The following is a 22,615-nucleotide window of genomic DNA, read 5'->3' as shown; positions in this document are numbered from 1 at the left end:
TCCCTCCGTTTCTCTCTCCTCTGTTTCTCTTCCTCCCTGTTTCTCTCCCTCCCTCTCCCTTCTTCCCTTTCTCTCCCTTCTTTTCTCTCTCTGACTCTCCCTCCCTCTTTCTCTCCCCTCCCTCTTTCTCCCCCTCCCACCTTCTCTATCTCTCCCTCCGTTTCTCTCCCCTCGTTCCCTCCCTCTCTTTCTCTTCCTCCCTCTCCCTCCGTTTCTCTCTCCCTGTTTCTCTCCCTCCGTTTCTCTCCCTCCCTCTCCCTTCTTCCCTTTCTCTCCCTTCTTTTCTCTCTCTGACTCTCCCTCCCTCTTTCTCCCCCTCCCTCCTTCTCTATCTCTCCCTCCTTCTTTCTCTATCCCTCCCTCCTTCTCCCTCCCTCCCTCCCTCTTTCTCTCTCCCTCCCTCCCCTTCTCTCTCCCTCCCTCCCTCCCTCTTTCTCTTTCTCTCTCCTTGACTTGTGAAGGCACTTGGAACCAACATTTCAGCTGCTAAGAGATGTGGTTGTAAAGCATGATATTATATGATTGCATTGCTTAGCATTCTCATTACATCGTTAAGTGAGGATCACTGGGTCATTCAGACAGCACCTCTTTTCAATTCCTTCCAGCTTCCCCCATATAGACTTTGCTCGTTGGAAGCCAGCTGGGAAGGTCGCAAATGGTGATCACATGATCCCAGGACAGTCCAATTGTCATATTACACACGCTGGTTGCCAAGTGGCTGAATTTTGACCATGTGATCACGGGGATGCTGTGACGGTCGTAAGTGCAAGGACTGGTCATAAGTCACTTTTTTCAGTGCTGTTGTTCACTTCACACGGTCACTAAATAAATGGTTATAAGTCAAGGACAACCTGTATTGCTTCCTTAAGGATTACAGATACCCAAGAACAAATGTCAGTGACATTACCTCACCAAACAAAATGGGGCTTTAATACATTATAATGGTTAATCTGTAAGATCCCCGCAATCTGTTTCACGTGTAGCTTGCACAAATGGGCCCATTCAAGTTGGTAAGATGTTTATTATTCAGGGGGCATACGTGGCTCTTCCCTCTCTCATTTCCCCCTGCCAGAACAAACTGAGGTGGGCTTGGGCTGAAAGAAAAGGGTAGGCCTAAGTCCTTCAAGAAGCTTTTTTAGCTTTGGGCTGAGAGAGAGGGGCTACCCCAAAGTCTGAGGTAGGACTTGAACCCGGATCTCCCTGTTCTTGGTCCAGGACCTCCACCACTGGACCAAAATGGCTGCTGCTGGGATGAGAGAGAGAGGGACAGGTCCTATGTCTTCCAGGGGGTCTTCCATGGCTGAAGGGAGACTAGAACTCAGTCCCAGCCCAACCTCTTGAGATTCCACCTGTTAGCACAACACGGATGACTGGAGAGAGGGATGATCTCAGCCTCCGCTCAACCAAACCGTTGGCTGTGTCCTTAAGGAGAAACATCTCTAGATGTTTTAAGTGATCTCCAGCAGAAACCTTTTGAAATTAGGCGGATGGCCCCCAAAGGCAGGAGCTACAACCGGAAGAGATGCCAACCCATCACAACATCAACATCTCTTCTCACCCCCCCCCCCCGCCCTGAATTGTCCTCCCTCAGGCCCCGCCTTCCTTACTTGAGCATTGTGACCCCCTCAGGGGTGGTGGGGACACTGTGCCGCCTCATGTACTCGTGCATGTCGGGGAAACTCTTCTTGATATATTCCTCTGCGCTGCTCTCCCAGACGGTGCCAAAACGAAAACCCTGGGATGGATGGTGGAGCTGCAGAGGGCAAAATTGGGAATCAGGCCATTTGCTCCTGGATTTGGGAGGTTTTTTTTTGTTTTTGTTTTTAAATTTGGGGGAAGAGGGGAATTATTGTCTTTTAATGTGAAACGTTTGCAACAGAAATCAGGGTGAGAGGGGAGCCAAAGAAGGGAAAGAAACGGGTGGATGAAGCAGAAAAAGAGAGAAAGGGTGTGATTTCATGGGATGTTTGCAAATGAGAACATGTCAGCCACAGCAGGATGATAGACATCACAGAGGGTTTGAGAACAGGGGTGGGGGGAAGCGGGGGGGGGGCTGCAGGATTGTCTTCTGGCATTTCAGGTGATGAAAACAACTCCGGGACTAAATGTTAAAATTTTAATTTAGGGGGAATACAGAATAAGAGAGTTGGAGCAGGAGACCCTGTAACTAACCATTTGTCTGAAGTGGTGTAGGGTTTCCTGCCTAAGCAGGGGGTTGGACTAGAAGACCTCCAAGGTCCCTTCCAACTCTGTTATTCTGTTCTAAATGGCTGTCCGGTTTCTTCTTGAAAACTCCAGTGTTGGAGCACCCACAACTTCTGGAGTCAAGCTGTTAATTGTTCTCACTGTCAGAGAAAGTTCTCCTTAGTTCTAAATTGGATCTCTAATAAGTTTCCATCCGTTACTTCTTCTACTGCCCTCCAGTGCTATGGAAATAAATTAAAATGTAATACTTGAAGAGGTTTTTAAATACGATTCAGTGTGTGAGAAAAAGGGTGAAAAGGATGTTTCTTTTTTTTCCATTCGGACCTCATGGGGTTACTAGGTTGATCGGTTTGAGATTGCTTCCCCCAAGCAAATAGTCATGCAAGATTTCACCATCTCAAGGTGATAGACGGAAATGTCAAAGGTTTTTTTTTTAAAAAAAAGACTAGATAAATTCATGGAGATGGAGGAAGAGGAAGAGGAGTGGAGATATGAATGGGCCTTCTTTTTCTAGATATCCAGGTAGTCCTTGACTTACAACCACAATTGAGCCCAAAATTTCTGTTGTTACATGAGACACTGAAGTGAGTTTTGCCCCATTCGATAACTTTTCTTGCTACGGTTGTTAAATGAACCAGTGCAGTTGTTAAACCAGTAACACAGCTATTAAGTGAACCTGGCTTTCCCGTTGACTTTGCATGACGGAAGTGCTGCAAAAAGTGATCCTATGATCTTGGGGCACCGCAACTGTCATAAATATGAGTCAGTTGCCAAGCATCTGAATTTTATGGCCGTGGGGATGTTGCAACGGTCGTAAGTACGAAAACGGTCATAAGTCACTTTTTTTCAGCCCCGTTGTAACTTCGAATGATCACTGAATGGTAGGACTCACTAAGTGGTGGGACTCATCTCCAGTGGGGGGATGAGTCTGCCTATCGAGATAAGGCTGGACCGGTTGCTTTCGTGGTGTGGATACAATAACTTGGTCCTCAACACCAATAAGATCAAGGAGCTGACAATGGACTATGGAAGGAACAGAACAGACATCCAGCCCTTGCTTATCAATGGAGACCGAGTGGAGCAAGTGGCCAGTTTTAAGTTTCTGGGTGTTACCCTAAAAGAGGACCTGACCTGGGGTGCTCACATTGCAGTCCTGGTCAAAAGGGCCCAGCAGAGATTATACGACCTGAGGCTTCTCAGAAAACAACAACTGAATGAGAAACTGCTGGTGACCTTCTACCGCTGCACCATAGAGAGTATCTTAACTTACTGCACCTCTGTATGGTTTGCCAATTGCACAGTGGCTGATAGGAAAGCACTCCAGAGGGTTAATGTCATTGCCCAGAAGATAATTGGTTCCCTTCTCCCCTCTTTGGAAGAGCTTTATAGCTCCCGCTTCCTTAAGATGGTTCAAAACATTCTCAAAGATCCATCTCATCCTGGGAACCCCCCCACTTTTTTTTAACTATTACCATCTGCAGACAGTACAGAATAATAAAAACAAAGATAAATAGGCTGAAAAACTGCTTCTATCTCAGGGCAGTAGCTCTGTTGAACTCTACTGTATAGTACAGCCTTGGTGTAGTGTCAGGGGGTTTCAGTTCAATGTGTGAAGTGTGAAGGATGTGTGTCATGGTCATGATATGCGCTGAAGATGGTGTTTGATTTCATGGTACGAGGTGCGATGGCAATAAACTAAACTAAACTAAATGAACTGTTGTAAGTCAAGGATCATCTGTAGCCTAACACCGAGTATGTGCTGTTGGGGTAAATAACGAGGGAGAGGATCTGCAGACTTCTCAGAGAGTCTGATCATCCAGGAACATTAAGGGGAGAAAACCAGAGTCAACAAACTTTGATTAGATGCAACACGATTATTCTTTTTTTGAACGGTCCACGAGACTGGAAGGTGACGGAGGGGAAGCCAAGTTCAAGTGTGGGACACAGGCAAAGCAGAGGCAGAGAAGAAATTTAGAAGAAAGGAAGAAGATGGAGAAGAATTTGAGTAAGACAAGGGAGACCAGGCAGGACACTGTGAAAGAAGGGCAAGGAGCATAGAAAGAAAGTGTTTGTTCAACCTTGGGATCGTGAATCCCAGAGAGCTCCTCAAAAGTTTTCTCGCCCACCATCACGGCGGCCAAGTTGGCTGTGTAGCTGGAAAGGACCAAGAGGCAGAAGATGGCCCAGAGGTTCATGAGGAAACGGCCCGTCCAGCACTTGGGCGTCTTGCTGGAGACGGTGCGGCCAAAAAGGATGGCGTAGCAGAGGTTCAAGGCTGACGAGTAGGAGAAGATCTTCATACGGTTGCGGCCGTGGGGCGTCATGCCGTAGGGGCTCTTCCACTCGTACAAGGTGAGGAAGAGGGCCGTCATGTGGAGAGCCACGAAGATGCCCACCCACATGGACCAGTGTAATGGCCACATGAAGGCCCCGATGGGCGATGCAGTGTCCCAGATCCTCACCAGGATGCCCAAGCTGGTGGAGAAGAAAGGGCTGGTGAAGTCGATCACTTGACTCCGGGCTGAATTGATGCTGAAGGATGTCACGGCCATGTGGGCCGTGCCACTCAGGAGGTCTCCTACCAGCCCTGTCCAGCGGCCGTTCTTCCACGCCCCGTATTTTCCGTCTCCCACGATGTAGAGGTCGAAGTCAAAGGGCATGTCTTCGGCCAGCTTCTCCAAGAGGTCGATGCAGTAGCCGTAGCAGCATTTCCGGTACTCCATGGGCACCGAGCCGTTCTCCGAATTCAGCTCCTCGAAGAGGGCATTGAGCACAGAGGAGTCATTGGTGTGAGGATCCAGGCAGAGTTGCCCCGCTGGACAGTTGCCCTCTTTGTCTACCTGGAAAGAGCACCAGTTAATAACCTTTTGAATATCAAGCAGGAAATTGAAGGAGCTGGCCAGGAGATACCTGGAGATCAGCCAGGGGTGAACTGCTACTGGTTCGCACTGGTTCGGGCAAACCGGTAGCTAATTTTATCATTTTTAAGGACTGGTTCGGCAAACTGGCAAATCCCACCCCTGGCTGGCCCTGCCCACCCTCCCAGGAATCCCCACTTGGCCCATTTTGGATGGCTGGTTAAGGGCAGGGCCTGTGCAGAGGCTCGGGGAGGGCAAATAATGGGCCTCCCGGAGGCTCCGAAAAGCCAGAAATGGGCCCGTTTCCAGCGTCCAGAGGGCCTCCAGAGTTCAGGGAGACTGTTTTCGTCCTCCTGGAGGTTCTAGGTTCAATGGGCCTCCCAGAAGTTCCAGCCTCCAGAGAGCCACCACGGTTTTCGTGGTGTTGCACAATTTTATATTTTTTGCAACAGAGAAATGTCTGTGAGGCAATCGGCAGCTGCCTCCCCCCCCCACATGTCCCGATGTACCTACGCACCTCCCGGATGAAGACAAAGGGGTGCTCCACCAAGGTCACCACCCGCAGCTTCATGCGCGAGAAGCCCTCGCCCTCGGCCTGGTTCTTGCGCTGCAGGTGCTGCGGCCAGCTGCCCTCCTCGGCTTCCATTTCACCCCCCTTCCAGCTCCCCACCGTCACCCATGTGGGCTGGCCCACCGAATCCCTCAGCAGGCTCCAGATTTTGTACTGACAGTCCGTGTGGATGTGAGACGTGTTGTGCACAAAGACCTCGCCTGTCTGGCCATGAAAAGATGTGTTGGCTAAAAACCTGCAATAGGGAAAGTGAAAAAATAAAAAAGCAGGAATCAGAATAACAGGATAACAATGTTAAGAGGGTCTTTGGAGGTCATCTAGTCCAGTGGTTGCCAACTGGTGGGCCGGGGACCACTGGTGGGCCGTGAGAAAGTTTTGGTGGTCCGCAGAGAAATTCCACCCCCAGAGGGCCCCCCACCAAAGCAATTAATCCAGGCTGCACGGGAATACAAGGCTGCGCTGCCCACATGGCCTGCGGGAACCCTCCCTGCCCACTCACTCCTCACCCGGCAAACTTACCTGCTAAATTGCTATTTTTCCTTTTTTTACTCCCGACCGTCAGCTGTTCTGCTGTGCCGGGAGATTTAGATTAGCTAGAAAGTAGGAAATTGTTGGATTTCTTGCTTTCTAGCTAGTCTTTAGATGAGCCGAACCTTCCATAGGACTGAAGCAGTCCAGACTGAGCTAGCCGATGGCAGAAACACAGATCTCTAAGTGAACCTGTGATAATGTGAGCAACTCAATCTGCCTGCCTGCCTTGCCTGATTTTGGGTAAAAGTTGTTCTTTTTCTTAATAAAAATTTCAATATTTATATAAATATTCATAATATTCACATACAAGCCATGCCCAGCCAGCCCCATGACCACCAAGCCACACCCACAAATTAGGCCACGCCCACAGAACCCGTTAATGCTCCCCAGGATTTAAAATTAGGAGTTTGGTGGTTCTTGAGGTCCAAAAGGCCTGGGACCCCTGATTTGGGCTTAATCATGGTCATATGTCGAGGACTACATGGTGGGAGAAGGGGTCGGTTACTCTTATGCAGGGGTGTCAAACTCGATTTCATTGAGGGCTGCATCAGGGTTGTGTTTGACCTTGTGGGCCGGGGTGGGCGTGGCCAGCTTGATGTCACCCAGGTTGGGGGCATCTGTGGTGGCCCAAGTGCTCTGCCAGTGGGCAGAGAGTGGCAGGAGGCCGTCGCAGCCGAAAACGGAGCCTGGGAGGGCCGCACACAGCCCTCGCCAGCTCCATTTTCACTGTCAGAGGCACCACAGGCCGGTCCTTTGCTGATTTTAGGGCAGCCCTGTGGGCCAGAGCTAAGTACCCCGCAGGCTGGATCCTTCCCCCGGGCCTTGAGTTTGACACACCCCTCTGGCTCTTATACATCCAAAAATCAAGAGCAGCTTACTCACTGGGAAAGGTAGAGTCCAGAGGATTCAGAGTCCACAGCGTGTTTGTCGTTGCAATTCACCATGCTCTGGATGAGGGCAAGGTCAGGCCGAATGTAGACAGCCCGGGAAATGGCACGGGACACCAGGACGATGGCATCCTGGATGAAGTGTTCCAGGGAGGGCCTGTCCACCTCCCCAAAGGCCAGAAGACCTAACGGCAGCCCCTCCGTCTGGAGCTCATCCACATTCTGGGGTTGCCCCCAAACCCAGTGGAACTGCTGAGTGACCCCCAATTCCTTCGCCATCCGGAAGATGAGCTGGGAGAAGGGAGCATTGCACCCGAAAAGCAAAGCCGGGCCAGGCAATTCGCGGTATTCCTCCATGTGCCGCCGAAGATGGCGAGCAGCTTCTCTCTCCTCCAGGAAGCTCAGGTCGATCACCACCGTCTTCTCCAGGCGGGCATGGCTGGTCCAGAGGTCGACAAAGGCAGAGGCATCCCAGGCTTGGCACAGAACCAGGGTGACGTCCTGCCAATGGTTGGCATGGAAAATGGTGACCAGCAAGTCCAGGAGAGTCTCGAAGTCACCGCATTGGTCCATGTGGAGATGGAAGGGGTTCTGCGAGGAGTCAGGGGTGGAAAAAGAAAGTTTAAAAGCAAATGAATACAGGCAGTCCTCGACTTATAGCAGTTCATTTAGTGACCGTTCAACGTTACAACGGCAATGGAAAAAAGTGACTTTTAGGACCCCTTTTTCACCATTACAACCTTTGTATAGTATCTGCAGGATTATGGGGATCAAAATTCATAGGCTTGGCAACTGGTTCGCACTTATGATCGTTGCTGTGTCCCAGAGTCACGTAATCCCCTTTTGTGACCGTCTGACAAGCAAAATCCATGGGGGGGCATCCAGATTCACTTAACAACCGGGTGATTAACTTATCAGCTGCAGCGATTCACTTAACAACAGTGGCAAGAAAGGTCATGAAATGGGCCGAACCTCACGGAACAAATGTCTCACTTAAGAACAGAAATGTTGGGTTCAATTGGGGTCATAAGTTGAGGACTACCTGTAGAGCAGTGGTCATCAACCAGTGGGCCACGAGAAAATTTTGGTTGTCCGCAGAGAAATGCCACCCCCAGAGCATCCCCCAAAGCAATTAATCCAGGCTGCGTAGGAACACAAGGTTGCGCCGTCCACATGGCCCGCGGAAACCCTCCCCGCACACTCACTCCTTATCTTGCCTGCTAACTTGCTATTTTTCCAACCATCAGCTACTCTGCTGTGCTGGGAGATTTAGATTAGCTAGGAAGCAGGAATTGGATTTCTTGCTTTCTAGCTAGTCTTTAGATCTTCGGCTCTGCTTCCTTAGGGGACTGAAGCTTTTATTATTCAGTGCACTGCAAGCAAATTTTATGTGACAGACTCAAGTAGCCGATGGCAGGTAGATCTCTGAATGATTCCGTTAGCAACTCAATCTGCCAGCCTCCTTTGCCTGATTTTGGGTAAAAGTTGCTCTATTTTTTATTTAAAAAAATCAATATTTAGATAAATAGTTATAATATTTACATACAAGCCATGCCCAGCCAGTCACATGACCACCTAGCCACACCCACAAATTAGGCCACGCCCACAGAACCGGCTGTTAAGAAATCTGAATCCCACCCCTGCCTCTGTGTGTTTGTGTGTATGTGACAGAGAGAGCGGAGGGGAGAGAGAGAGGTTAGATCAGATCTCTCTCTCTCTCTCTCTCACCAACATCAGCAAGCCACCGTCAGTCAAAATTCATATTAGTGGTCCCCAGGATTTAAAATTATGACTTTGGTGGTCCCTGAGGTCCAAAAGGTTGACAACCTCTGGACTAGAAGACCACCAAGGTCTATTCTATTCTATTCTATTCTATTCTATTCTATTCTATTCTATTCTATTCTATTCTATTCTACCCTATTCTGACTCGTGGACAGCTGCTGTCCTAGGGAGCCTACCTCGCTCTTAGAAAGAGTTTTTGAGATTCAGGTGTGGATAAAAGTATGCCTTTGCAAATGATGATAGCAGCACAAGCATTCCTCCCTTTCTGCTTAGCAGTGTCCCAAGAGGGTTGGTCATTGCTGGCCCACCTGTACCATCCGTAGCCCCACAGCCGCCTTGCAGGAGAAGGCTTAAAACCAGAAGTGGGGCAACCCTGTAAATGTGGTAGCTGCCACCAGAGGGCAGAAGATATCCGCAGCTAAGCTTTAAATTCAGCCCCGCCAGAGAGGTCTCCGATCAGAATAAAACTAAAAGTGGAATTTCAAATAAAGCTAAAGGGTCCCTTGAGTCCAGTTTCGGGCAAAAGACAGAAGTAGTTTGCACTGCCTATTTCTAGGATGCGTTTTTATTTCTTAGCCTGTCCTACAGTCCTGGAATTCTCTGGAGATCTCCTATGCGCGTAGATATCAGGCCTGATGCTGATTTGATTTCATTTTTCGATCAGCCGTGGTCCGAAGAAAAAATTGATGCAGCTCTATTTCCATATCACTCTCTAAAAGAGCCCCCCCCCAAACTCTCCAGCTCGTCGGCATCTTCATGAAGCCTTGGATTGTTCACTGACACCCAACATCTACTGGAAGGAAGAGATTTAGGGCTGGTCTTTGAAGCTGCAGCCATCACAGCAGTCACATGATCACGATTTGGGCTCGTGTTTGCAATTATGACAATCATAGGTCTCAAGGTCATAAACTTTCAATCCTGGCTTCCAACAAGCAAAGTCATTGGGGAAGCCTGCAGGAGGCCATCAATGGCAACCATGTGATGTCACAGGGTTTGCTTAATAATGGCAACTGGAAATGCCAAAGCCACTGTTGCTAACACCGTCCTGGTAAATTGCACTTCACAACCATATCACTTAGCAACAGAATTCCCATTCCTAATTACCGTTTTTTAGCCAAAGACTATCTCTGTGACAAATAATAATGTAATAATAGAGACAACTCAAGGCCGCGCTTGCTGGCAGCTGACCCCACAACTCTGACTCACACTGTTTCACTAGTAGCTCCTTCACCTTCAGGACTAGGAACTGGCCTGGAATTCTACAGGGCCCGCAAAAGATGAACTACTAATCCCAATTGACCTTCCATCATTTATTGATCCCCAGCCATTTATCAATCCTTTAGATCAGAGTTCCCCAACCTTTGTAGTTTAGTGGCCCGGAGCAGAGACAAGAGGGGAAAGAGAGATGGTTCTGTGGGAGGGGCAGGTGCAAGGTGGTGCAAGTGTGCAATGCTTGCACAAGTGAGGCCCCGAGCACTGACAAGTCTCATGCAAGTGGGCCTGTGCGCACACATGTATGCACTTGCCCAGGGGTGGGCTGCTGGGGGGGGGGTGGGGGTCGCAGGGGTTCGGGAGAGCCCCTAGCTAAGATTCTGTGCAGTTTGGAGAACTCCCCATATCCCACTCTTGACTGGCCCCGCCCATCCCACCCCTCCCCTCCCCTCCCAGGTGTCTCCACACGGCCCGTTTTGGATCCAGGTAAGTGCAGGGCACACACAGAGGCTTGGGGAGGGTGAAAAACGGGCCTCCCGGAAGTTTGGGAAGGCCGGAAGTAGGCCCATTTCCAGCTTCCAGAGAGCCTGCAGACCCCAGGGAGGCCATTTTCGCCCTCCCGGAAGCTCAACGGTAGCCTCTGGAGCCCCGGCAGGGCAAAAAGCCCCCCCCCCCCCCCCCAGTGGTACAGGAGGCCCACTAGGCCACGCCCACCATGGCCACGCCCACCCAGCAACGGGGCAGAGAACCCGTTGCTAAAATTTATGAAGCCCACCCCTGCAAGTGCCCCAGCCACCCACTCATGCAACCCAGTTGCGAATAAGCTGCGGACTGGAAGTGGGCTGAGGCCCACAGGTTCGGGATCCCTGCTTTAAATAGTCCCATCAGGCCTTGCGGGTGAATATTGACACTTGGGGGAACCCTGATCTAAAAGACTAAGGAAGACATCCTGATGAGAAACCAGTTTATGAGTGGATTGATCGTGAATTTACCCTATCACAGGGGTGGGCAAACTTTTGGCTCGGGGCCGCATTGACTTTAAAATTTGACAGACGGGCCGGGTCAGCACAAGATTTTTTGGGAATCGCCCACCCTTCCCCCCTCTTCTCCTCCTTCCCCCCCTCGGAGGCTCCCTCCCTCGGAGGCCCCTGAGTCAGGAGTCAGGCTCCGCGCGGCTCCAGTCCCGCTGCCTCGGGAAGGGAAAGGCAAAAGGAAGAGCCGCGGCGGTGCTTTGCAACGGGAGCAGCGGCACAGGAGGCTCAGGCTCAGCGGCTCCTGGTTTTGCCTTTTCCTTCCCAAGGCAACGGGACTGGAGCCGCACGGAGCTGCGCCGGCGGTAGCAACTCCTGACAGCCCCAGCCGGACACCTGAGCGGAGCCCGGGCGAAACTGCCTCTTGCTGCTGCCGAGCACCGCCGGGTCGCTCCTCCAAGCAGCCTGCCCGCCCACCGGGCTTCCCTCTGCCGCGGCTCGGGGCCAGGCGCAAGCGCCCGCGAGTTAAAAGGAAGCCGAAAGTTGCTGGGAAGTTGCTCGGGTGCTGGGAGCAGGCTTTTAAAGTGCCGCCCGAGCAGGACCGCCGAGCCGGGAAACGGGCACCAAGGCAGGGCAAAGCTCCACCAGCAGCGGCCTAGCTTTAGGTGGCTCCAAGCAGCCCGCCCCGCCCGCCGGGTGGAACCCTTCCGCTCCTCGGCGGGAAGACGCTCCAGCCTGCAAGCTTTGCCTTTGCAAAGTTTAAGCCTGGAAGCCCCGGAAAAAAAAGGGGGATCGGTGGGGACTCACCTTCGGAGAGGTCGCACTCGAAGGTGATTTCGAACTCCCAGCCGAGGCCTTTGCAAATTTCTTTTCTTTCCTACCCCTAGATCGCTCCGCACTGTTTTGCAGCTTTGGGGAGCACGCTGCACAGGGCAATTACGCCACGCCCAGCGATTTTTTTTTTCAGGGGCATTGGACAGACCAATGGCAGCGATTTTTTTCAGGGCGGGCCGCATTGGACAGACCAACGGGCCGGATGTGGCCCGGGGCCGTAGTTTGCCCCACCCCTGACCTATCATTTAGGGCTCACAATGCCTCATTAGTGGGAAAGACTGCAAAGCCTCCATGTTCAGAGGCAATCTCTTTCTCAATGCAACAAGGAACTGCGGCTTGTGGCATTGCTGGAGATTTGCTTGATCTGGGGCCCTCCAGATGTGTTTGATTGAGGCTGCTAATTATTCCACAGGTGGCATATTTAGCCCATGGAACTCATTTCCACAAAATATGATGAGATCTGCAAATAAAAAGCTGAATGAATTTATAGAGGACAGACTGTCGGTCTTGAAGATTCAATCTATCTCTAAATTGCATCGAGGTGACATGACTTCAAATATCCGTTGAAAGGAAACAATAACAGAAAAGGGACAAAACTCCATTTATTAAGAAGCATCAGATTGGCCTCCAAATGAAATGCTGGACCAAGAGAGACTTTGGCATCACGCAGGAAGGCTATTCTTATATTTTTACAAATGCAAATATTTCATTTTGAAGACATTTTTAAAAATGTCCATTGTCATGGTCTCCATCACCATCCTGTTGATCGCGACACAAATCAAGGCAACATTCTGAGTAAAGAAACAAAAAGGATTAGCAGATTAACAAATAATCAGAGTTGGAAGGGACCTTGGTCATCTAGTCCAACCCCCCGACCAAGCGGGAGACCCTACACCATTTCTGACAAATGGCAGTCTAATCTCTTTTTGAAAGTTTCAGATGATGGTGCTCCCACAACTTCCGAGGGCAAGGATACCAGGGAAAACCCTTGTAAACAACCCTTAGGGATTATCAGTAGACAAAATCTGGAATTGGAAAGAAAACGTGCCATTTTCATGGACAAGTTGTTCTGTTAAACAGGTCTCCTCCGTTGGAACATCTCAATGATTGAGCCACACCGGATCCAGGAAGGATAAACCATTTTGGAAAGCAAGGGGTTGTGTGTGCCAAATCATGCAGCGTTGCAACGAGCATATTCTGCTATGCAGGTAATTATGTTGTACTCTTCCTTGTAGGTCAATCCAATATTTCTAACACGAACTTGCCAACTCATTAATTCCTTCGGCAGCCTGACGAGCAATTTTATGTGTTTAGGGTATTCAATGATTCCTGCCGGTCTCAATGATGCAAATCTTCTCCCAGCTTCAGCTAACCTCTGACTCTCTATGGTAGGAGTGCGGAACTATGGCCCCTTTAGGACCCGGGGACTTCAATTCCCAGAATTCCTGAGCCAGCCTGCTGCTCTACAGCAGAGTTGTCAAACTCAACGCCCCACGGGCCAAATCCAGCCTGTGGAGTGCTTAGATCTGGCCTGCGGGGCCATTCTGGAAACAGCGAAGGACTGGCCTGCGGTGCCTCTGCTAGCGAGCTCCGTTTTCACTGGCAGAGGGTTGCAGGAGGGCATCACAGCTGAAAATGGAGGTCGGGAGCCCATTTTCGCTGGCAGAACACTCGGGCCATCACAGGCACCTCTGACACCAGCGATGTTGAACTGGCCACGCCAAAGGTGGCATTCAGCAAGTTCTGACCAGTTCTGGAGAACCGGTAGCGGAAATTTTGAGTAGTTCAGAGCAGTGGTGGGATTCAAATATTTTTACCACCGGTTCGGTGGGCATGGCTTGGTGGGCGCACTTTGTGTGCGCATGCATGCCAAACGTGCACTTTGCACAGGTGCAGAGGCATTTGTGCAAGCTCAGAGGCGTTTTAACCAGGGGTGGGATTTTACCAGTTCGCACCTATTCGCTAGAACCAGCTGTTAACATTCTAAGCAGTACGGAGAACCGTTTGTTAGAAGAAATTACTGGCCTAATCCTGTAAGGAAGGCAGGAAGGAAACATTCTGGTGTTGCTTACAGATACTGCCTCTCCGTTAACCCTTATTACATTCTTGGCAGGACTAGACTTCTTGTCTCAGGAACTTCTCTGGAGTTTTTTCCCCCTCCTTTGCTGGTACTTTGCTTGTGTGGAGTGACCATTCAAAGTTACAATGGCACTGAAAAAAGTGACTTATGACCATTTTTCACACTTGCGACTGTTGTGGCATCCCCACAGTCATGAGAGGCCAGGCAAGGAGAAGCGTGCCTCGATGTGAGTGATATTGAGTTGGCCACACCCAGACAATAACATGACCACCAAGCCACGTCCATCCAGTCACATGACCACCAAGCCATGACCACCACCTAAGCCATGCCCACAGAACCGGTTGTTAAAAAATTTGCATCCCACCCTTGGTTCTAACTCACCTCCTGCAAGCCTGCACTCTCCTGGTCGCTTTAGCAGCTGCCGCGCACCACTCTGCTGTGCTGCGCAAAGAAGCTACCCTTCAAATTCAGAGGATAAAGATGAGTATGGGAACCTGGGCGGGCGGGTAGGCCCAACAGCAGAGTGGCAGAGAGAACCGGTTCAATCTCTGCTGCTCATCGCCGCTACTGGCTCGGCAGAACCGGGCCGAACCAGCAGAATACCACCACTGGTTCAGAGAACCAGCAAATCCCACCTCTGACTGGTCCCACCCCCATCTCTTCTCTGCCTCCCGAGTCCCAGATGATCAGCTGAGTCTTCTTTGGTTGCCCTGCACAGGAGAACGGAACTGGAAAGCAGGTTAGTGGGGTGGGAAGGGAATGGGGATTTTACAGTATATCCTTCCCCTGCCACACCCAGCAAGCCACACCCACAGAACCGGTAGTAAAAAAAAATTGAATCCCACCACTGGGCTACGCCCACCCTGGCCATGCCCCCTGCCCGCCAGTACCTCACCCTGAAGTCAAGCACAACCCCGATGCGTCCCTCCATGAAATCGAGTTTGACACCCCTGCTCTATAGTCAGTGCGTCCATAGCAATTCCTCAAGCACAGACATATCAGCCTGACAATATTGTTGTCAATGTACTTGCAGTGCCGCCCACAACTGCTTTATGATTTATGATTTGCGATTTTCCAACATCCCTTTAACATCAATTACAGCCACTTGCTTAGTGAACGTTCGAAATTACAAGAGCCACTGAAAAAAGTGATTTATGATGGTCCTTGCATTTATGACCATTGCAGCATCCCATTGTCACATGATCAAAATTCGGGTGCTGGGCAACCGGCATGTATTTATAATGGTTTGCAGAATCCCAGCGTCATGTCATTGATATTTAGGAACCTTCCCAGCTGGCTTTCAATAAGCAAAATCAATGGGGGAAACCAAATTTGCTTAATGACTGCACGATTCACTTAACAACTGCAGTGATTCAATTAACAACAATGGAAAAAAAGGTTATTTAACAATTTAACTATTACTCATTTAACAATTGCCCTGCTTAGCAACAGAAATGCTGGTGTTTGTTGTGGTTGTAAGTCGAGGACTATCAGTACAGAGCCATTTCTGTCTCAGCACAGGGAAACAGGGCAAGCTCTTGTGGAAATAAATGAGTCCAGCAAAGAACAGATGAGATGCGGCCTTCGCAGATTGCAGAACCTTTGGAAGCTGCCCCAGACAAACCTTGTTAGAGGAGGCTTGGTCCTACACAGCTATGACCCTCTACAAGAGTCCTGTATTTCCATCAACATCACCAACCAGTGGTGGCTCGTGGGGTTAGGATGCTGGGATGGAGGTTAGCAAGCCAGTGTTCGAGACCTGAGTGCTGCTTGTGAGATGGGGTGAGATTCCCATCCTTTGCTCCAGCTCCTGCTAGGGACATGAAAGGAGCTTTCAACTGGGCGTCCCCCGGCCACCAGTGATGTCACCGGCTAATACTTTCAACCCAGAAGTGCCTCAGTGCTTCCGACATGAGGGCAAGCAAGCCAACGTATAAAGCCCACTTCGAATGGAATTGCTAACACTAGTACACAGAGACATGAAATGCAGGACAACTCTTGTGCAAGTGCTAACATAGGTAAACGCATTTGTAAAAACCAAGGAAACCTCCTCCAATCTCGCAATTTCCAGGTACAGGTGGCCAAAAACCTAACAACGGCCCACATCTCGTAGATATGAGGGACACCTACGGTACCCACAATCTATTTGGATCTTTGTTTCACTTGGTATGGCAGGCTCCTGCCACCCACCCACCCAGTGGTGAGATTCATATTTTTTTACTACCAATTCTGTGGTCATGGCTTGTTGGGCGTGGCTTGGGAAGGATCCTGCAAATTCTCCATTCCCTCCCCTCTCCTGGGGGAAGGTTACTGCGAAATCCCCATTCCCTCCCCAGCCCACTAACCTGCTTTCCAGCTCCGTTCTCCTGTGCAGGGCAACCAAAGAAGACCCAGCCGATCATCTGGGACTCGGGAGGCAGAGAATAGATGAGGGCGGGGCCAGTCAGAGGTGGGATTTGTCGGTTCTAGTCTAAACTACTCAAAATGTCTGCCGCCGGTTCTCCAGAACTGGTCAGAACCTGCTGAATGCCACCTCTGAACCCACCCACTCAAAACCCACATGATTGTCTACCCTTCCCTTAAAATAGCGTGTTTTTCAACCTTGGCAACCTGAAGACGGGAAAACTTCCACTCCCAGAATTCCCCCAGCCCTCATGGCTGGCTTACCCAAAACCACTTATCAGAAAGTCTTATTGAATTTCAAGGATTAGTAATAAGTCCCTTCCCTCAGAACTGTCATGCCTTTGAACAGACATTAAACAAATTATCGTAATTTGAAGACTAGCCGTATTATAAAACCCATTGTCACTGAATGAGTTTTATATCGTTGCAGCAAAATTATCATCCCTAATTTCACCAATTTTCATCTTCATAGGAATACTTTAAGTTGAGATATTTTAAATATATATTTTAGTGCACATGGTAATATTTTAAGTAAATTTAAATTTACCTGTTCTTTCCCTGGTAATGGGTTTATGTGTCACCACGGGCCAAGGAAAAACCATTTTTACTCAGTTTTGGATGGAAGCAGTTATTGTCTTACAACCACAACTCAGCCCAACATTTCTGTGGTTAAAACGATGCTGTCAGGGCTCCAGCATCCACCCCCATTTAAATCATGGGTCTCTAGCCGCATCTCTCAGAGTTTGAAGAAGATTTATTAGGAGTGAACATGTCGGTGCTACCTGGGTGTAGCTGACTCTGAGACACATAATTCATTTCACCTTTGACCCTAGTCTTCCCCCCACCCCCTGGATCTATCTACTCCAATGGGACACATCCATAGCCAAGAGTCATCAATCATGCTCTCCAGTTAATAATCTTGTGCGCACTTCGGTTGCCTAGCAAATATCTGTGAAGCATTTAAGGAATGCACTACTTCCCCCACTCCCTTTCTGCTGACAACTCTGAAAGACCAGAGAAATATTTTTGAGTTGACAGATACATTGTTCAGTGAGTTTTACCCAGTTTTGTGACCATCCTTGCCATAGTGAATCACTGCGGTTGTATTCGGCTTCCCCATTGACTTTGCTGGTCAGACGGTCGCAAAAGGTGATCACATGAGCCTTGGACACTGAAACCGTCATAAATATGAACCACTTGCCAAGCATCTGAATTTTGATCATGTGACCATGAGGATGGTGCAACGGTTATGAGTGTGACAGTCAAAAGTCACTTTTTTCAGTGACATTGTAACTTTGATCGGTCACTAAATGAATGGCTGTACGTCGTAGGTTAAGGACTACTTGTAATTTACTCAAGTTATAAATCAAGGTCATTCCATATGCCTACCAAGCAGATAAGGGCTCTTCTGCATTGCATATTCAGCTCCATCCTTGATTATTATTATTTTTAACCTCCTCCCTGGATTGAAGAAGCCTCCTAATGCAGCGGTATCAATCTCCTTATTTGACTAAAGCCTCACTCTCAGCAAGAGCTCCTGAGCAAAAGCTGGAATATACATAACATAGACAGAAACTTCAACAGATCCATCAGCTGGTCAATGAAGAGTAGCTTGCTCCTAAGGGATCTTCCACATTAAAATTAGACTGTGAAACTTCCATAGAGGAGAACAGCAAAAAAGAAAAAGAAAAGAAAAAAGGGTAACCGAATATGCTATGAATAAATTCAGGGTTTATTTTGGTCAGGGTTTAGCAGAAAAGTGAGATGGATATTCCCGGAGCATCTAAGGGAGGTAGAGAAGGGGATTGTTATAGTTTTGGGCAATCTCAGCCATTTTTAAGATGCTGTATGGACTTTAACTCTGGGAATTCACCAGCCAGCATGTTGACTGGGGAATTCTGGGAGTTAGAATCCATGCATTTTAAAACTGCCGTGGTTGAGAAACACTGGTGTGTTAGAAATAAAAGAACAAATGGAAGAAGAATTAATGCATTTCGATAATCAATCCAACCAATTAGCCCAAAAAAAGGCTAATACAATCCTTGGTTGTAGAAACAGAAGCATAGCATCAAAATCACGTGAAGTATTAGTACTGCTTTATAAAGACTTTATAAAGACACCTGGAACACTTTATCCAGTTTTAGTCACCACATTAGAAAAAAGATGCTGTAAACTTTGGAAAAAGTGCAAAGAAGAGCAACTAAGATGATTAAAATGGTCACAACATGGGGGAATGATATGGACGATGTGGGAGTGAAATATCCCAGAAGAAACCTGCAGCATTTGGGGAGCTTTTCTTGCAGTTTAAGCAACTTTAGGGTGACTGAGAAAGTACAGGTAGTCCTCAATTTACAACCACAACTGAGCCCATTTCAGTTGCTAAACGAGACAGTTAAGTGAGTTTTGCCCCCATTTTATGACCGTTCTTGCCACAGTTGTTAAGGAAATCATTGCAATTGTGAACTTGTACAGTTGCAAAATGAATCTTTTTGATTTTGCTTGTCATAATGTCATGAAAGGGGATCACATTATCCTGGGAAACTGCAACGGTCATAACTGTGAGTCAGTTGTCAAGCATCTGAATTTTGATCGCATGACCATAGGAATGCTGCTGCAATGGTCATTAAGTGTGAAAAACATAAGCAACTTTTTTCAGTGTTGTAACTTTGAACGGTCACTAAATGAATGGTTGTAAGTCGAGGACTACCTCTGGACCACCTCAAAAAAACTCAACAGTGATCCAATGATCCATCCCATGTTGTACAGGAAAAAAAATCTTCATATATCATTTCAAATAGGTGGTCAACCTCTTCGTGTAACATCCTCATTTTCTAAAATAGGTTATTCCACTAACAAACAACTCTTGCTGTCAGAATTCTTTCCCTGGTTCCAAACAAAATCCCCCCCTCTTGCTTTCAAAATTCAACATCTTCCTTCTTCACCGAGCAAAAGAAAATAAATTTACAAAACAGATAAATGCAAAACATACACCCAGATCCAGTGAAAACAGCTTTTGACGTGACTGCTAAAAAAACTCCTCTCAAAGCTATTGCCGAATTGCAATTGTCTTCCTGTGAGATAAGGAGGAGACATAATAAATATACAATGTGGAAGTTATTGCAGCAAATAGATTTCATTAAACATGCATGTGAATGAAATGAAGTTTATTTATTTATTTGGTTTTCATCCCAGCTTTATTTTTTATAAATAACTCAAAGCAGCAAACACCTAATATTCCTAATAAGCCTCCTATTTTCCCCACAACAACAATCCTTTGAGGTGGACTGGGCTGAGACAGAGAGGCTGGCCCAAAGTCACCCAACCAGCTTTCAAGCCTGAGGCGGGACTCGAACTCTCAGTCTTCTGATGATTGGCCCAAAGTCACCCAGCCAGCTTTCATGCCTGAGGCGGGACTCGAACGCTCAGTCTCCTGATGATTGGCCCAAAGTCACCCAACCAGCTTTCATGCCTGAGGCGGGACTAGAACTCTCAGTCTCCTGATGATTGGCCCAAAGTCACCCAGCCAGCTTTCATGCCTGAGGCGGGACTAGAACTCTCAGTCTCCTGATGATTGGCCCAAAGTCACCCAACCAGCTTTCATGCCTGAGGCGGGACTAGAACTCTCAGTCTCCTGATGATTGGCCCAAAGTCACCCAACCAGCTTTCATGCCTGAGGCGGGACTAGAACTCTCAGTCTCCTGATGATTGGCCCAAAGTCACCCAACCAGCTTTCATACCTGAGGCGGGACTAGAACTCTCAGTCTCCTGATGATTGGCCCAAAGTCACCCAACCAGCTTTCATGCCTGAGGAGGGACTAGAACTCTCAGTCTCCTGATGATTGGCCCAAAGTCACCCAACCAGCTTTCATGCCTGAGGCGGGACTAGAACTCTCAGTCTCCTGATGATTGGCCCAAAGTCACCCAACCAGCTTTCATGCCTGAGGAGGGACTATAACTGTTGAGGTAATTCCCCGTTAGGAGAATGAGCGCACACAGGGAGACGTAGTGAGAGTGGTGAAGAATAACACACAACTAGCACACAGATACACTGAATAGTAAAATGTAGGTTTTTACTTCCAATAAATGTTTAAGCAAAGTCCAAACAAGCAGTCCAAGTCATTCACAGTTAAAGCAGTCAGTTTTCAGTCCAGGGATAATCCAATAACAAAGTCCAGTATCAAAAACAGTTCAGTAACAGACTTACATCAAATCCAAGAAGAACAGTCAATACAGGAAGGCAACAGTCTCCAGAAAAGTACAGAACAGAACAAGCCAGGTTTCTGGCTCCATCTTATGGCCGTTTGAAGAACCACACCCAATTACAATTTTAGCATTCCCTTAAAGAGACAGTATTAAAATGTCTATCCTGGTTTATATATTTTCCAACCCAACTAACTGTTAGGTGACTTACATTCCTAACAAGAACTCTCAGTCTCCTGATCATTGACCCAAAGTCACCCAACTAGCTTTCATGCCTGAGGCGGGACTAGAACTCTCAGTCTCCTGACGATTGGCCCAAAGTCACCCAACCAGCTTTCATGCCTAAGGCAGGACTAGAACTCACAGCCTTCTGATTTGTAGGCCAGTGTCTTAACACCAGGTGGTTGAGCTTTCATTCTAGTTCTTCTCACTATTTGGGGGAAAAGTAGCTGCCAAGATGCTGAACAAAAGCTAATTTGAAAAGAAGGGTGGGTAGTTTCGCAAGGCTATGAGTCCAGAAGATTGTGATCATATTGTATTTAGAAAATTAGGATCACACATCAATCTTTCATCGGCCTGGCCTAGACTAAACACATTGAATTCTACTTTGTACTGGATAGGTTTTGTAACCTGTTCTCAGCAACACAACTTAAGAATTAATTTGGGAGATATTGAAGAATTTTAATGAAAAAGGATAGGGCGGGGTCCCCAACCCGTGACGGGACCGTCCGTGGAACAAGCGATCTTTGATGAAAAGTGCTTCTGGTGAGCTTTCTGGGTAGAAAGCTCACCGGAAGCACTTTTCATCAAAAGATGGGGCGCTGCGTCGTGTTTCGGTAGAAAGCCATTTCACCCGATACGAGGGCACGCTCATCTTTTTGATGAAAAGTGCTCCGGTGAGGTCACCGAAGCCTTTTCATAAGGTTGGGGATCACTGGACTAGGGATTTAATGAAAAAAAAGGGACTAGGGGTGACATGATAGCAGTGTTCCAATGTCTCAGGGGTTGCCACAAAGAAGAGGGAGTAAGCTGTCGTGTCTTAGGCAATATTTATCTTCCAAAAGATGCCTAAAATAAGCAGTTAAAACTCTACGAAGGCTCCCATACAGTTTCTTTATTGGATCACACCAGGCATCCTCAAAGTTATGTTGAGATTAATCTAATGACCAATCTTTGCATAGTTGATGTCATAGTGTGAAAATATGGTTATCTTCATCCCATAACGATGCAGCAAAGGGAAAGATAACCAGCACGATACTGGATCCAAGCAAGCAATAGAACAAAGGCTTCCCCCAACCCAACTAGAGGTCAATTCAGTGATCAATCAGGATTACAGAGGTGACCACGTGACATGAACTACATTTCCCATGAGGGGGAACAGGTCCCAATTGCTCCCAATTCCCAATTAACTATATACTGTCTGAAAAGCACACAAGCTGTTCTCCAAAGCCCCTGAAGGCAGGACAGGAAGCAACGGATGGAAATTAATCAAAGAGAGAACCAACCTAGAATTAAAAAGACTTTTTCCTGACAAAACAATTAATCAATGGAATGACTTGCCTTCAGAAAGGCAAGGGGGGGCTCCAATACTGGAGGTTTTTAAGAAGAGACTGGACAACCATTTGTCTGAAGTGGTATAGGGTCTTGTGCTTGAGCAGGGGGTCAGACTACAAGACCTCCAAGGTCCCTTCCAACTCTGATAAAGGAAGAAGCAATCAAGAAATACCGGTATGTAAGCAGACATGAAATTGATAGAGCAGCCATGAAGATCCTGTAAAACGGGAACCAGATATTGTGATGTGTCCGTGCCTAACAATGATCACAATCATGCACGCCATGATATTCCCCGTGATGTTCTAGGAAAGGAAAAGCTGGACTTTGAAGAAGCCTGACAGGGACAGTATTGATGCTTTTGAACTTTGACGTTGGAGAAAACTCCTGAGAATAATGTGCACAGACAAGAAAACAAACCGATGGATGATTGAACAAATCAATCCAGAGTTTCACTTGAGGCCCAAACCATCAGGCTGAAATGATCCTAACTCAGAAACTAAGCTAAGACTCAGCTTCCGGGAGAAGGA

At 48.0% G+C, this 22,615-nt stretch overlaps 1 protein-coding gene across 1 annotated transcript in view; it reads right to left on the bottom strand.

Annotated features, from left to right (window-relative positions):
• The window catches only part of LOC113422320 (glutamate receptor ionotropic, NMDA 3B-like), a 48,885-nt gene that overhangs the window by 12,727 nt on the left and 13,543 nt on the right, over positions 1–22,615 (bottom strand). Inside the window, 4 exon segments of the mRNA XM_087951406.1 lie at positions 1,608–1,753; positions 4,284–5,045; positions 5,581–5,869; positions 7,048–7,643. Of these exon segments, the coding sequence (XP_087807532.1) occupies positions 1,608–1,753; positions 4,284–5,045; positions 5,581–5,869; positions 7,048–7,643 (1,793 nt within the window).

Source organism: Notechis scutatus, chromosome 1, assembly GCF_049901735.1.
Source record: "Notechis scutatus isolate UNSWTSFEM ecotype Mainland chromosome 1, rNotScu1.2, whole genome shotgun sequence".
NCBI classification, from domain to species: Eukaryota; Metazoa; Chordata; class Lepidosauria; order Squamata; family Elapidae; genus Notechis; species Notechis scutatus.
This window is presented reverse-complemented; position numbering and strand designations above follow the sequence as displayed.